The sequence below is a fragment of the Phodopus roborovskii genome, unplaced genomic scaffold (assembly GCF_943737965.1).
Source record: "Phodopus roborovskii unplaced genomic scaffold, PHOROB, whole genome shotgun sequence".
Taxonomy (NCBI): domain Eukaryota; kingdom Metazoa; phylum Chordata; class Mammalia; order Rodentia; family Cricetidae; genus Phodopus; species Phodopus roborovskii.
The window spans coordinates 23,759,958-23,777,239 of NW_026125391.1; the positions used below are offsets into that span (position 1 = coordinate 23,759,958).

Genomic DNA, 17,282 nt, shown 5'->3' on the forward strand with positions numbered 1-17,282 from the left:
CTCTACATACCTGTCATGCCTAATAAATTCTACATCGTGTCCCTGATGGCACTTCTTAATGCAGTTCACACATATGGCATTTCGATCTGTGGTGTTACAAGTATGACATCTAAAAACCAAAACACTGTATTAGTGAACTTGACAGGAATTTAAAGCACGTGTTTTAATGGAATTTTTGAAATTGGCTAGAGTCTAGACGGAAAGGAATCTAATACTTTGTCTTAGAAAAGTGGAACCACCTGAGCTGTAAGTAACAGTGGGGATGTTACTGTTGTTCAAAACAGACAGGCACTAGAAGCAGAGACAGGTTGATTTCTGTGAGTTCAAGGCCAGCCTGGTCTGTAACTTAATAACATCAGTTAACTGTAAAGATTCCCCTCACCCAGTGTTTATTCTATAGCTCAGTTCAGACAATAGAACCAAAGATACTAGGTAATCACTAACTTCCACTTCAAAAAATTTATAAATGTACCTGTAGAAGTCATGCATGGGATAGCTGGTATAACTTGATATTTTATATAAACATTGTCCTCTACTAACAGCCTTTTCTATGGCATCTTGATTGTTCATTATTTTGTTATCTGTAAAAACAAAAAAGTATTTTTAATAGCTAGCCAAGAATATAATTCTGTACAGGAAAAGAAACAGGTTTTCTTTGTGTAAAATATCCCAACTCCTCCAAACTAGTCATTTAAAATTGCTGCTAATGGGGAAACTGAAAGAAGGAATTAGTGACTTCTGATTACAATTTTTAAAGTACTTAGAAGAACATAGACTCCAACATACCTTTCATTGTCACATTAACACCAGATGCTAAAAATAAGCCTCCAAATCGGTTGTTAAAAATCTGATTGCCTTCTAGTGTTGCAGTTGCATGATTTGTAATTTCAATACCTGAAGTAAAATTTACAAGTAGATGCATAATCACTTTATTTGTTTTTTAAGACAGGTTTTCTCTGTGTAACAGCCCTGGCTGTCTTGGAACTCAATTCTGCAGATCAGGCTAGCCCTGAACTCACAGAGATCCACCTGCCTCTGCATCCCAAGTGCTGGGAATAAAGGCATGTGCCACCACCACAAGAACACTTATTGTTCTTAAAAAGAATCTCCAAATTGGGAAGGATGTTAAGTTGGCAATTTTACATTAGTTTGCTTATTCTCTTTAAAGAACAAATTGTAAATATTTTCACCATCACAATAACATTCACTTTTTTACTGCTGACAGTGATGCAGTCACACAGGACAGATAAACTGGGGGAAATAATACAAGAGAAAGGGCTTTTTTTCTTCTTTACTTGGTAAAAACTTAACTGTCTTTTTTTTTTTAAGCTTTTTCTATTGCACTGTTAAAAAGACAGTTCCCTCCCCCCCCCTTTTAAAATTTACCTGTATTCCAATCTGACTACAAATTTTAATGTTTAACATTAATTTATTCCAATTAATGTTAAACATTAAGAGTAGTTCCTTGAAGTCAGGTAGTGATGGCACACACCTTTAATGGGTGTAGATCTCTGAGTTTGAGGCTAGCCTAGTCTACAGAGTTCCAGGACAGCCAGGATTACAGAGCAAGGTTGGCCTAGAGCAGAGGAATCCTGACCTTTGAATAGGTTCTCTCTAATAACCAGGAAACCCTTAAAGTTACAGGCTGCAAACAAGTCACAGATAAAGAATACAAACCTGCAGCAAATCCATCAAATATTCTGTTTTTCCTTAAGACTGGGTGACTATTAGTGCTGATAAGAACACCTGCTTGAGCATTCCTGAAAATATCATTTTCTTCAAGGAGACCTATAATTAATTAAAACACTTAGATTAAGGCTAATGTATACAGCAAACAATGTTGAAACAGGGTCTTAATATGTAGCCCAAGGCAGGCCCCCTGAGTTACGTAGGGGCTGACTTGGCTAGCGCCTCGTGGAATATGGCTTCCTCCTGTTCTTAACTCAAAAAGAAGTAATGTGCAGAATTCTCATCATTTATTCCCATCTCATTTGATCTGACACTCTTAACTTTCTCTGCTCATAAATCTAATTTTTGAGTGGTTTGAAATCAACTTGAATTTGAATCTTTCTGCTGTCTGCCTCTCCTCTTCCCACTCGTAGAAAAACTACATTACTATGTATTTGTGAACCTTTGTTTCACATTATTCTTGGAATGACTTGCACTCTTTCATACCGTTACTCCTAGCATCACTTCCTCTGTGAGGTTTTCACACATTACCACTATGAATGTGTGCCAAGGAATCTAAAAGACTTAAATACTTCAAATAGTAAGTAATAGCTATTACACAAGAGATGAAGAGAAGGCACTGGACATATCCAGAGGACTTGGGGTTGATTCCCAGTACATGGTGGCGTATAATTACTTGTAACTTCAGTTTGGGGGAGCCAAAACCCTCTTCTGGCCTCTAGATGCCAGGTAAAAACTGGTGTTTCTGTTTCCAGAAAGGCTTATTTCAGTAGACATCTGACCTGTAATATTTCTGGGCATTGCAATGTTAAGGACCCAATCTAAAATTGAACATCAGCCCTAGCATATTCCCACCTGTTTTAACTTTGCCTGCTATGTTTGTGTGCCATGTGCAAGCCTGGTACATAGAGGACAAGATTCCCTAGGACTGCTGTTACAGAGACTTAGGAGCCACCATGTAGATGGGACTTGAACCCATCTGCAGGAACAGATACAATTTGTGTGTCTGTGTACACACATACACATTTTGGACTTTCGAGACAGGATTTCTATAGAGTAGGCTGGGCTTGGGCTCAGATCAGCCTGTCTCTGCCTCTGGGATTAAAGGTGTGTGTCACCACCACCCTGCAAAATAATATTCTTAATTACTAAGTCATCTCTTCTGCCCCATTCCTACCATTTTAGACACAGTCCTTGTAATTTGTTCATGAATTTGTAACTTCTTGTCTACATTAGTACAAGTCCCTGCTTCTAACCAGCTTGCTTGTCTTCCTCTCTCATTTATTGACTATGTACAAAATGTAGGTGTACATGTATGAAGGTCTCTGGCTACCCTGTGGGATATGGAGACTAAATTTGGGTCTTCAGGCCTGTGCACAAGCCCCTCCCTCTACACACTGAGCTGTCTTCATGGCCTCCAATGCTATCAGACAGCCAAACCCTCACTGCACACAGACAACTCTTAGCCAGCTTCCGCTTTCTGCACTTCTTGTACCTTCTGTACCATTTTCAGCTTCCCTCAGATTGTTAACAATGTGCCACTCCATTTAATTGTTCATTTTATGAATGTCATAATCTTTATTTATGGTCTTTAGCTATCATTACAAAATAAGTCAAAGGCAAACAATTACACTTGAAAAGCTCTCCATCAGTTGACTATTTTGAGACATAGCTCAAATTATTTTATTGTAGGAACCTTTGCTCAGCAACTTGGCAATTAATGCCAACCCTTCTATACTACTCCCACCCCACCCCCATGGTTTATGTGTCCTGACTATTCTGGAACTCATTCTGTAGACCAGATTGGCCTCGAACTCAAGAGATCCGCCTGCCTCTGCCTCCCGAGTGCTGGGATTAAAGGCATGCACCACCACTGCCTTTTTTTTTTTTTTTTTGTTTTGGAGACAGTCTCACACTGAGCCAAAGTTGGACTTACTTAAGGCTTATGGCACTTCTGATTGAGACCTTCCAAGGGCTCGGACTAGAGATGTGAGCCACCACAACTGACTCATCCTCACTATTTCATAAAGACTGTCAACCTCTTTAAGAGTCTCACTGTTCTGCTACAGTAAATATCTCAAGCATTAGTATATTTCTTTCATGAGGAAAAATACAGAATTTTGGGAGTTGGATTGCAGACACTGTAGAATCTGTGCTTTGCTCTTAGCACCGTTTTACAAACTATGAACGGTTTATTGGAAAGGGTGATCACTGTAGAACTAATGCCTCAGGGCAAACTGGGCTGGCTTTATGGACCAGGATCAAGTTGGCTTTGTTCAGTTCTCAACAGTTACACAATCAACACTTGTTTCCTATAGTTGTGTGTATTTTACATATTTATTTATCACATCTAGTTCTCTAACTTAGCTAATGTTTATTAGGATAAAAAGACCAGAGTGAAAATGTGCAACTCTACCTTCAAAAAGCTTTACTGACAATTGGCAGAGTCAAGGCAGTTACAAAAGATGGAAGTACTTTACACATTCATTTGTTTAGTTCCAGGTACTAATTTCCTAAACCATTTAAGGATGTGATAAGGAGAAATGTTCAACTACTTGTAACATTTTAGTTGGCAGTGTCACTGATCATTAAAGAGATAGAAGAACAACAGAAAACTGGGTTTTTTACTAATGCAAAATTAACAACAATACCTCGACCCCCATTAAATATACAGATGCCACCATCTCTTCCATCATGGATTTTATTTCTTCTTAGTGTAGGATTACTATCTGTCTTAATCCAGACTCCAGCCATTGCATTGTCAAATATTTCATTGTCTTCTATACAGCCTAGACCTATAAATGCAAAATTTAGGTATGTTATTTAGAAGGCATAATTTCTAAAGTTCATTAACATAGAAAAAGATGATGGATTAAACATACCAGAATTATAAACTAGAATTCCACCATTCTGTCCTCCCCAAATTTTGTTTCGTCTAATTTTAGGGTTGCTTCCAGTCCTACGGGTACGAAAGAAAGTTAATGATATTTGAATCAATTATTCTTGTTTACTAACTCATCTTTTATAACTATGACAAACAGCAGTTATCATGGCAAGAATTAATTGTGCAGGGCTAGTGACATGGCTCAGCACCTGACAACATCGCTGATGACCTGAAACCACATGGAGGAAGGGGAACTGGCCTGAAGGTTGTTCTGAATTCCACATCTATGCCTTTGCACACATAACTGCTCACATGCACATACAAAGAAAAGTTCTTTATAAATAAATGGTTTGATTAATTCTTTCTCATAGAACCAAACCTTGTATTATTTTGCTATAGATTATCGCTATAGAGCTCTATAGCTAAACTAAGATGGAGTTACATGACTTTACATCTCATGAATGAAGTTAAAGGTTGAATTTATAATCATTAAGACTCTTAAGATTCTTGGGTCAGGTGTGCTGAGTGGCATATACCTTTAATCCCAGAATTTGGGAGGCAGATGTTTGTGGGTTTGAAACCAGCATGGTCTACAGAGACCCTGTCACACAAACCAAAGTCAAATAACCACTCCCAAAGATTTCTAATTCCATGAAATATTAAAAATGTGATCTAAAAACTTATTCATATTGGATATGGTGGTACTTATACTGAATCCCAGCACTAGCACTACTGCAGAAGCAGACGTAGGCAGATTTCTGAGTTCCAGACCACACTGGTCTACACAGTGAGTTACAAGGTTTGTTTAATATTTACAGAATGGAATGACATGCCAGTTATAGAGATAAGAGTAGGTAGCAGCTGAACTACTCTAGATGACAGAATAGTGAAATGAGCTAGCTCTTCTGGCATATGTTAGTAACTCCTGACCAAGAAAAAGAGCAAAGAGAATCTGAATACACAGAACACAATAATGACTAGCCATTTAATGAGCAATTTTTCAGTCTACATACTCCAAGTCTTTCACAAAAACAAACAAAAAAACCAACCAAACAAAAATACCCCAAGTAAACATTTACCTTATCTGCACCCCTGAATACATATGATTGTAGATGTCGTTATCTTCTAGCACACCATGTCCATTATCATAAAAATAAACACCAACCTAAGTTGGAAGGGAAAGAAAAGAACAGCTCTTTCACACAATATCTTTCTAAAAAATAAACATTAGTAACCCAAAGAAGACAAAGTAGGTAAGTGATCTTGCCTGCTTGCCACTGTGTATCCGGTTTCTTCTCAGTACTGGTGTGCTGCCAGTTGTCACCCAGACTCCAGCCAGAGTGTTGCTGTAAACTTCATTCTCTTCTATTACACCTTGTCCCTTTTCATGCTGAACAGAAGTTAAGCTGGTTATAATATATGCCATCTATGTATGATCCTCCCTGAAACAGCTCTGCCAACAGCTGCTGTTCAGCTAGGTAAGGAAATGACAACTTTTTCTTTTCTAGCTCTGGTAACTGAACCTAGGACTCATGAATGTGAGGAATATGCCTGACCACTAAGCAGTATCTTCTAACACTCTTTTCTCCTGTTTTAAAAAATCTGTCGTTTATTGTGTGTGTGCATAATGTTTGAGGGTGTGCACATGCCACAGCACATCAAGGTGGTCATCAAACAGCTTTGTGGAGTTGGTTCTCTCCCTCTCCCTTTACATGGGGTTCCGGAGAGCAAACTCAGTGTCTCCTTCCCACAGGCTTGGTTATCCCATAGGCCTTCCCTGGTCTTCCCCTAAGGTTGTCAGGATGGTGCAAGAGCCTTTACCAGCTGCACCATCTCACTGGGTCCCAAATCACCCTTCCTGCTTGAGAGAGTGACAGATAACTCACTATGTAGTTCTGGGTGGGCCAGGCTGATCTCAGAGACCCACAGCCTCTTCTGAGTGCTGGGGTGAAAGTCGTGAAAGGCCCTGCCCTGCCCAACATTGCCTCCTTTTAAATTATTTTTTTAATAATTTTATATATTAGTGTTTTGCCTGTATGTATGTCCATGTGTGTGAGGGTATCAGATCTTGGAGTTACAGACAGTTGTTAATTGCCATGTAGGTGCTGGGAACTGAACCCAGCAGCCAGTGCTCTTACAACAGCTGAGCCACCTCCTCCTCAAAACAGGCTATAGACCCCAACTTTCAATCTTCCTATCTTGATCTTCCACACCACCATGACTTTTGTTTTGTTTTTTGATACAGGGTTCCTCTGTGTAAAAGCCATAGCCTTTTTTTTTTTTTTTTTTTTTTTTTTTTTTTTAAATGCAGCTTCTTAGCTTCTACTTGAGTTTACTCTTCTGAAGTTTTTATAACATTCTTGTATAGTTTTGTACTTTAAATCTATCACAGTAAGAGAAGCATCACTTTTTAAAGAAAGGAACATTTAAGATGTGCAACATACTAAAATTGTCTCATATAGCAAAGTTAATACAAACTTCTGCTGTGAAACATCTCCAAAATGGTAAGGCCTCAAAGTTGTCGGAATTTTTACCACCATTAGAAAAAAATTTAAAAGACGCAGGTGGGATTAATTTTAAGATTCTTTTGGGTGGCAGTGGTGGCTGTAGTTTAAATACTGCTTTTGCAGAATTTTAGGTTCAAAGTAGTCACATTAATAAAATCCTGGTTTAATAATACAAAAAAGACTGCAAACCAGTTGATACAACTTAAAACATGCTACTTAGTACCAGTAATTTAGCCTTTAAAGGTAGGTGATATGGTTAAGCTAGTATAGGCATGTAGTTTCTAAGCTTGATTGAATGTGATGCCTGAGGCCCACATGGTAGAAGAACCAACTCCCTTAAGCTGTTTTCTGACCTCCCATTTGAGGAGTGGTATGCATTCCCATCCTCCAAATAAATTAGAGAAGGTTCTATCTCCTAAGCTGCTTACACACGTCTACAAGTTATTCATATATCCAAAGGAAAAACAAGACCTGTATTTATTGTCTACTACTAAAGGCACAAATTCATAATCCAAAAGTGAATGTGACCTTCTCAACTCTGCCTGGCCCCTCCCAGTGGTTTTCCTCTCTTCATTTCAGCCACTTTTATTATGTAGCAAGGCCAGCCTCAAGTTTGTTGTCTCCAGTTATTTATGCACCTGTTCAACCCAGATATTCTTCTTTTCTGACTCCCCAGTGGCAGGATTACAACCACAAGCCACTACACCTCATTATGCTTGTTTGGCAAGTGCACTGCCACCAAAGTCACTACAGGCCCTGCTCTGAGCCTGTGACTGTCCTGCTCTAGCTCTATGCTAGAATTACAGGCCAAAGTACCCAGCTGTCCCACTTTTTCCTTTTTTTTTTTTTTTTTTTAAAATGAAAGGGTTGGGAATTTAAAATATTTTAATATAAGGCTTGACCACAACAGTTAAGAGAAACAGGTGCTTAGAATAATGTACCCAAGAGCAAACTTTAATGAGCCACTTTGTAGGTTTTTCCTTCCTTCCTATTTTTTGAGGCAGGGTCTCATGTTGTTCAAGCTAACCTTGGATTTCTTATATAGCCAACAATTAGACCTTAAACGTCTGAGCCTGCTTCCTCTTCCAAATCCTGGGATTATAGGCTTGGGCCACTAGCCTAGGTTTAAATGGTGGTGGGAACTGAACCTACTCTGGCTAGGCACTCCACCAATGAGGCACATCCCCAGCCAGGGGCCTTGATCTCATGTATGAGTTTACAGAACTATATTAATTAACTTACCACATAAATCCCACCATGCTGTCCATCATGAATTTTGTTATGTCGAACAATAGGACAACTGTTAGTCCTAATCTGAATTCCTGCTAATGCATTGCCTATTAAAAAAAAAAATTTTTTTTTTTTTACAATGTTTAGAGCTTAGTAGTGCACAGTAAGGACTTTAAAACATCAGGGAGCAGCAACTACTCATGTACTAGGATTTTAGGAGCATTACAAGAAACACCAAGAGGACTAGATTACAAGTAGATGTGGAAATGTTGGTCAGATTACAGAGATCAAACCAGGTCGTTAAGGATTCATTTACAATGCGACTGAGCCAGTATTTTAGGCTCTTCATGCCTGTTTTCTGATTAACAACTACAGATGTTTAACAGTATGTATCTCATGGAACTGGTATGAATACCCTGTGTCTGGCAGACAAGTATTAATTAAAGCTTTAGTGGAGACTGTTTCTCTCCTCTACTCAGCTCAAAGTAGACTCAACTTCAACCAACATGGTTTATTAGCAGAAACTGAGTGAATGGAAACAAACCAAACAACTCCCCACCAAAAAAAAAAAAAAAAAAACCTCATACATATTCTTTAAGACTAGGGTCTTTTTTTTTCTATTTCACTGTGATATTTGTCATATATCTTGTGCACAGATGTTTAAGTACCAGAGAATAATCTTTGAGAATTTATTCTTTTTAAAAAGATTTATGGGCTGGAGAGATGGCTCAGAGGTTAAGAGCAATGACTGCTCTTCCAGAGGTCCTGAGTTCAATTCCCAGCAACCACATAGTGGCTCACAATCTGGTGACTTCTTGTGGTCTGCAGAAATACAAGCAGGCACAACATTGTATATATAATAAAAAAAGATTGATTGGTTTTTGTTTGTTTGTTTTGGGGGGTATTTTGTTCTCACAAATGTTGTTTATCATAGACACCCTGGATTTGGAGTCCCAGATGGAGGTAGGTGCTGGGATATGAAAGGTATGTGACTTCATGCCCTAGTGCACTATGGAATTTCTCAAGATCTCTAAGGACAAGAAGGTACTCAAGTTCATCAAGAAGGTGGGACACACATCCAGAGGAAACAAGAGGAGCCAAGCAACGCGCAGGTAGCCATGAGAAAGGTGGAAGTCAAGAACTGGGCCTTCCTTCAATAAGTCTGTATGTGTCTGGTGTACATGTGTACACACACACACCCACCCACACACCATTTGCTTACCATAAATGTCATTTCCTTCAATAAGGCCTCGTCCATCACCAAAGATGTAAACTCCTCCTTGATTTCCATTAAATATAGAATTCCCCCTAAAATATGAATTGATTATTAAAAAAAAATCGTATAGCTTCTGTGGTCTTAAAATTTGTTAATGTGAAAAAAAAAAAAAAACAGCTGCTTGATTGGGTATTTCTAAATTCTTTTATAATTTAGGGTGGAAAGGGATTTATTTATGTACACTTTACAGTGCTGAACTAACCTAGGCCTTCAGAGCTGGGTAAGCTCTGAACGTTATCTGCAAAGCCCAAATATAATTCTTTTTGCTGTTTTGATTTGGTTTTGGCCCCAAACTTGTGGGCCTCTTCCACCCTGAATCCCAAGTGATGGGAATACAGGTGTTTGCTACCACACCCAACTCCAAAATAGTATTTTTAAATATTACCTTGAAACCCACAAAATAACTTCTTTAGCTGGCTCAGAAACATGTGATGAGTTTTAGCAATATATTTTCATAAAGCCAACCGATAACGTGATCATTAAAAATAAACCAGCTGGACATCGTAGTGCACTCCTTTAATCCCAGCACTCAGGAGGTAAAGGCAAGTGGACTTCTCTGTGAGTTGATTAAGGGCAGCTTGGTCTACATAAAGTTCGAGGCCAGCCAAATATACAAGAAGCCCAGACACCCCATTTAGTTAACCAAACCAAACCAAAACCCCTATGCTCTGGTTAAACACAGCTCTGCATTACAGGACTGATCACTGATTCCTTTAAGACTTGCTCTAAGTTTTTTTGCTTTCTTACTGTGATCAGAGTGAGCAAAAGACTTTTAGAAATTCTTAAGTCTCTCTGTCCTAGATAATTAGCTTCCTTAATTGCAAGGAACAAAAACAACAATAACAAAAAGACCAAAGGCATTTATCTTCTAAGAAGGCTGTAGACCTATTTAATGTCCTATAACATGAGTCATTAATAAAACACCTATAAATGTGTGTTTTGACTACATGTATATCTGTGTGAGGGTGCCAAATCCCCGGAACTGGAGTTACAAATGTGGGTGCTTGGGACTTGAACCTGAGTCCTCTGGAAGAACAGCCAGTGCTCTTAACCACTACCACTGTGCCATATTTCCAGCCCAACTCAAAGAAATATTTTAAGCTGGGTGGTGGTGGCTCACACCTTTAATCCTAGCACTGGGGAGTCAGAGGAGGGAGGATCGCTGTGAGTTCTAGGACAGCCAGGACACACAGAAATTCTGCCTCAAAACTTCCCACCCCACCCTTCCCCAACACCACCAAAAAAAAAAAAAAAAAAAAAAAAAAAACCAAAGTATTTTTTAAGAGTTAAAGTTCAGTATCTTTTCTTGGGAGAGAAAAAAACCAAAAAACAAAGAACAACCTGCATCTGTAATAATGCAAATACCTTATCGTTGGGTCACTATTTGAGGTAATCCATACACCTGCAAAGTTGTTCGCATATATTTTATTCTCTATAAATTGTCCTCTTCCTTTTTCATGGACATATATTCCTCCAGTCTGTCCATGGTGAATTTCACACCGAACCACTGTGGGGTTAGCATAGGCTTTTACCTCGAAGCCTGCTATCCTGTTTCTGTGTATGTTGCAACTTTCAAAGTAACCCTGAAAAAAAAAAGTTATAATCTCTATGTAAAGGCTGTTTTCTAAGTAGACCAACGTTCTAAGTTGGTCTAAGTATACACCAACGTTCAAATGACAATACAAAAACTATGTGAATTGTCTAATTATTGTAAATGCATTCAATGATAGGAAAGAAAAACAGATACAGACCTATTTAGTAAATGTAATTATACTTACTTAGTATGTATTATCCTTTAACAAAAGCCTGAAGTCATTAAAGAAAACACATGTTGACTGTCTTACAAATATCAACAAATCGAGGCTAGAGAGATGGCTCAATAATAGTTAATTAAGAACAGTTGATGCTCTTGCAGAGAACCTGGGCTGGGTTCCTATCGCCTATGTGGTAGCTCACAATTGTGTTTTTAACTCAAGTTCCAGGAGATCCAAAATGTGTTCTGGCCTTTGTGGGCACCAGGCACACATTTGGTGCATATATATATACACACAGAAACAAAACATTTATACACATCACTTAAAATTTACCAATTGGTTTGAGAGTGGGGAAAATAAAATGCCTATTATGTTTGATTCCCCAGAGCATAAAAAGAGAAAAAGAAAAATAGCTCCATAAATAACCTTCTAAAAGACAACCTGCCCAGCAGTTCGGGCTACACTAGAAAGGCCTAGTCTCAAAACCAGTATTAATGAACAAAACACTGACCGAAAACACCCATTAAGTATGGTGACCTGTGACCCTAGCACTTAGCAGGCAAAAACAGGAGGATTTAGAGTTCAAGGCTGGCCTTGGCTACATAAGATGTTTGAGATTAGCCTGGGCTATATATGAGACCCTGTCTCAAAAAGCATTAGAAAAAAACAAAGGTTCATTTGTCCTAACGCAATGGAACTAGCATATTTTGTTTTAAAATGTAGTATAAAGGAATTTATCTACTTTGTTAAGATACAACTCCACTATAAACATAAAGTGGTTCAACATAAAATCACAAAAGGTATAATTATAATTTTTGATGTTAAACAAATAAAGAAGTGCAAGAAATTCACATGAAACCTCTCCAAATTAAAAAAAGAGCCAAAGCACAGTGTTGAAATTGCTTTTAGTTCCAGACCTCAGAATAATAAGGCAGGAGGATCCAGAGTTCAAGGCCAGTCTATGCTACACTGCTTTTAAGTAAATAAAATTAGAGGGAAGAAAAGGCATTTTCATTGAAATCAACATCTACAACCCAAGTTATAATTTATACAACACCTGCCAAATAAGTGTTGCATACTCTGGATAAAGAGGACACTAAACTAATGAATGTTACTTCAGGATGTCCTTGGAGTCTAGTTCTCAATGAAAGGGGTGTTACTAATCTAATGAAGTTATAAGATCTAATGGCACTCCAATGTGGCTATAGTTTAAACTCCTATTAGCAAGGATTAAGACTTAAGGTAGGAGGTGTCCGTCGTTGTTGAACACCTTTAATCCCAGCACTCAGGAGGCAGAGGCAGGAGAGGATCTTTGTCAGTTTGAGGCCAGCCTAATCTATAGAGTGCGTGCCAGGTCAGGCTCCAACACAGAGAAACCCTGTCTCAGAAAACAAAAAAACTATCCCCCCCCCAAAAAAAACCCCACAAAACAACAACAACAAACAAAAAGTAATGAAAGACTTAAGGTAGGGCTGAAAAAAATGACTCAGTAGCTAAGAGCACAGGCTGCTCTTCCAAAGACCCATGTTTGATTCACAGCTCCAACATGGTAGGCTTACAACTGTAAAGGGGATCTAACACCCTCTTGTGGGCTCCATGGGCTCTGCACACATGTGCTGCACAGACATACATGCAAGAAAAACACCCATATACATAAATGAAAATGAAGGAGGTACAATTAGGGGGGAATGAGCTGCTGATCCTGTTCACCACAGGTAGAGTACTCCTCTCACGTGTGCACCAAAAACAACCCAACCCAAAGCAGCCCTCCAAAGACGTGTTCAGAGGCATGGTCTCTGGAAAGTGATTAGGACTAGATTAAACCAGCAAGTGGAGTTTCTACCATTAAATACTGGCTGCTTTGTAAGAAAAAGCAAAGAAACCGGGGTAGAAACATTCATGGTTTCTGTACATATTATGCTCTGGGTCACTTTGGATTTCTGCTCACAAGAAGGCTGTTACCAAATGCAGCAGCTTCATCCAGGACCAGAAACCATGAGCCAAAGTAAGCGTCCTCTATATGAGGCTGTGGTAACAATGTTAGCAGCATAAAAGAGGCTAACACAGACAGATGGACAAGTAGGACAGGAGGGTAAATGATACTTCTATCAAGGTATCATTTTGTTGTTTTTGCTTTTTTAAATTCATGTTTTCAGAGACATGGTTGGCTCTTGAACTTGAGATAGGTGTGTACCCCAGCCTCCTGAGTGCTGAGATTACAGCTATGTGTCACTATTCCTAGTCCCTACAGTAATAAGTAACTGAAACAATTTAGACTTAAAAAGGTAACTCTGAAGTAGGAAACTAAAAATTGATTCTTTCTGGGTTAAAACTTATACTTTCCCTGGGCAGTGATGGCATACACCTGTAATCCCAGCACTCAGAAAGAAGGCAGAGACAGGAGGATCTCTGTGAGTTTGAGTTCAGCCTTGTCTACAAAGTGAGTTCCAGCACAGCCAGGACTGTTACCCAGAGAAACTCTGTCTCTGTTTTTGAAATCCTATTAACAGTTCGACACTTCTGCTTTAATCATTTATAATCAATTATAAAAATTAACAATCTTCAAACTGGGCATGGTGATGTACACTTTTAATTCTAATTCCATCATGTGGATTTTTGTGTTCAAGGCCAGCCTGGTCTATATGCAGAGGCTAGACCAACCAGGGGTGAAGAGTTATGATTCTCAAAATATAAGAAGCAATATTCTTCAATGCACTATATATAAAATAAAGGGGAAAACACCCTCAAATTGTGAACACCAACAACAGATTTGAACACATGAAGGAAATGTTCTTACTCTTTTTTTAAAATGTGTGTGTGCGTGCATACACACACAGAACTCTTAAGAACCCATCTCCTTCTGAGGCAGGCTCTCTCACTGGGACCTGCATCTAGTCTGGCTGGTCAGAGCCCCCAGGGTCCTGTCTCTTCTTCCTCAGGGTCACCAAGTCACCACCACATCTGCTTTGTTTAAAACTTTAAAAAGCACTGGGGACCATCCTCAGGTCCTCACACTTATACACAAGCACACATTTTACCAGCTGAGCTGTCTCACTGTTTTAAGAGTGACACTGACATGGGGGTTTTTTGAAGAGAACAAAGGTCCCCTCCCTACCTTTTAACACTGGTGAAAAACCAAGGGCTGTAATCTAGGCCCCAGAATGCTAGCTTTTGAAAGATAAATGCTAAAATATTTACAAAATAATGCTGTCTGGATTTTTATCAATCCCAGTAATGCTCAATTTGCTTCAAAATAAACCAGCATGCAAGGAAAGGAACACAGCATAAACCAGGAGACAGTGGGACCAAAATCAGTTGTGAGTTATTTGTGGCCCATCAGGGTTCATCATATCATCTTCTCTTCCTCTGTGAAAACGCAAATGAAGGAACTGCCAATTTCAGAAAGTCACACAACACTTAAAAGGAAAGGAACACAACAGAATGAGCCAGGTTTCTAAAGAAAACATATGAAACAGAAAAATTGAAAAACATCAATAAAACCAACATATGAAGACACACAAAAGCAAACCAGCACCAGAAAGTAAAGAATGCAAAAGTTCTCAGCCACACTGATGCTAAAAGATGTCAGCAAAATAGACAAAGATAACCTAACTGCAGACTCCTTTGTTCTTGTAAGAATGAAGGGGAGGAAAATGGTAGCTGACAAAACCCAGACACATACTAGAATGAACCAGAGTGTAAAATTCAGGAATGGAGAGTTGGTGGCATGGGAAGAATATGATATAAAATACAAAGTGAATAGAGACCAGCAACTTTAAGAACATAAATGTTCTCAACATTGACAAAGTATTTGTAGGGTTGGAGAGACAGCTCATGCATTAAGAGCACTGGCTGTTCTTGCAGAGGACCAGGGTTCAATTCCCAGTACCCACATGGTGGCTCACAACAATTGGTAACTCCAATTGTAGGACAACAGCCTCTTTTGGCCAGTGTGAGCATTGCACACATGTGATAAACAGATATATACATAGGCAAAACACCTGTACACGTTAAAAAAAAAAAAAAAAAAAAAAGGCTAGGCATGTTGGAGCATGACTTTATCTCTGTGTAGACCAGGCAGCAGAAGCATGATCAAGCATGATCTACACAGTGAGTTTCAAGACAACCAGGGCTACACAATGAGACCCTGCCCCAGAAAAACAAAACAAAAAAATCCCTAAAAGATTTATGAGTGATGGGGTAAAGCTAGTTGAAAAGTATATTTTTTCCCTCATTTTCTTAAAATAGGGGAACTCAAACACACAACTAACAACAACAAACTCTGAAGTTGTAGAAAGCTTTTCATTTTTTTTTTCTATTTTCTTTTAAACCAAAGTTTAAAGTAACTAACCATCACCACAGATACTTCATAAATAAGAGGCTTGTACTTGGGCTAACACACTTCTGTACCTTTAAATCACTGTGAATGAGACACACTATTCATAAATATGATAAATTATATAACTTTTGGACACAGCTTAAAACTATCAGTATACAGTTCCATTACCAAATGAAGAATTCTACTTAGGACTTATTACCAATATATGTCTCCAAGGCAGAGCAACTTCCTAACAGTCTTGTTTCAATGCCCCTGGTATAATTATCTAAACCCCCTCTCTCATCTGTCAGTAAAAGAGCTACCTTATTTCGTAAAATACTACCCTCTCCACATTGGGAGTTGCTATGAAGCTCAGGCTGGCCTTAAACCTGTGATCCTCCTTATAACCTGTCCATTCTAATTTACTCCCTCCTTCTCTACCTTCCTTCCTTGACATGGTTTCTCTTCCTCTGTGTAGCCCTGGTGGGGTCAGGAACTTGCTCTGTAGAAGAAGCTGGTCTTGAACTCACAGAGATCCTCCTTCATCTGCCTCCAGAGTGCTGGCATCAAAGATGTGTACCACCACCTGACCACCTGCCTTTACTTTACCTTCTTGTATACAGACTTCAGCTTCAGCCTGAATTTTAAGAGGATCAGTTTTTTCAGAGTATAGTGATAAAATGGGTAAATCGATCTAGGAATCTGGCTTCTGAACTATACTCCCTAGTGTAGGGCCCTGCACGGACCCCTGAGGCACCTTGAGCAAGACTGAAGCTGTAGGCCAGAACTCTGTTATTGGTACTCTTCCTGCCCCCTGGAGTTGTCATTGGTCTCTTCCTGTTTTGCTAACACACACCTGGTGGGGAGAAACTAAGCCTGAAAATCCTGTTATTTTCCACTGTGCTGTGAGTCAGTATATATAAGCCCACTCCATTCCCTCAATAAATGGCATTTGGCATTCTGGCATTGCCAATGAATGGACCTGCTGTCCTGTCTCTTATTTCAATCTCTAGGCCTTTGCCTAATTCATGGAACAGATTGTAGCATGGGTGCTACACCCTAGGACTAATAAACATTTCAAAAATGTCACTCATCATGGTATAATTCATCTGGGATTTGTTTTGGGGTTTCAGGTATAAGCAATGACAATTTTTCTTTGACATGGACAGTATGTATATATGAACCCAATGTTCTCAGGTAGTTTAATCAATACATAACAGCAATCAAATCTCAACATAATCCTATTTGTCACCACTTTTCTCCCATTTCTGATGCTCACAATAAAAAATGTTGGCAATGTCATATGAGAACCTGAAAATTAATTTAAGAAAATCAGACACTAAATCAAAAGAACATCTAAATGAATCTATTATTTATTTATTGTTTTTTCAGAGACAGGGTTTCTCTGTATTGCTTTGGAGCCTATCCTCGAACTCACAGGGATCCACCTGTCTCTGCCTCCCAAGTGCTGGAACTAAAGGCATGAGGCACCAATGCCCAACCTAAATGAATCTATTATGAATACTACATTTGCTGTTGTTGTCTATTAAAACAAAGTCTTGATCTGTAGCCTTGACCTGCTTAGAAATTGCTATATGGCCCAGGCAGAACTTGTGGTGACCCT

At 38.9% G+C, this 17,282-nt stretch overlaps 1 protein-coding gene across 4 annotated transcripts in view; it reads right to left on the reverse strand.

Annotated features, from left to right (window-relative positions):
- Positions 1–17,282, reverse strand: part of Fbxo11 (F-box protein 11) — a 72,483-nt gene that overhangs the window by 1,422 nt on the left and 53,779 nt on the right. For all 4 annotated transcript variants that reach the window (XM_051175234.1, XM_051175232.1, XM_051175236.1 and 1 more), the window contains exons 12-22: positions 10,952–11,169; positions 9,533–9,618; positions 8,323–8,417; positions 5,841–5,963; positions 5,653–5,738; positions 4,572–4,648; positions 4,341–4,484; positions 1,678–1,788; positions 787–894; positions 473–581; positions 11–109 (exon numbers count right to left, since the gene is read on the reverse strand). In XM_051175234.1, the coding sequence (XP_051031191.1) occupies positions 11–109; positions 473–581; positions 787–894; positions 1,678–1,788; positions 4,341–4,484; positions 4,572–4,648; positions 5,653–5,738; positions 5,841–5,963; positions 8,323–8,417; positions 9,533–9,618; positions 10,952–11,169 (1,256 nt within the window). The remainder of the gene's footprint in view (positions 1–10; positions 110–472; positions 582–786; positions 895–1,677; positions 1,789–4,340; positions 4,485–4,571; positions 4,649–5,652; positions 5,739–5,840; positions 5,964–8,322; positions 8,418–9,532; positions 9,619–10,951; positions 11,170–17,282) is intronic.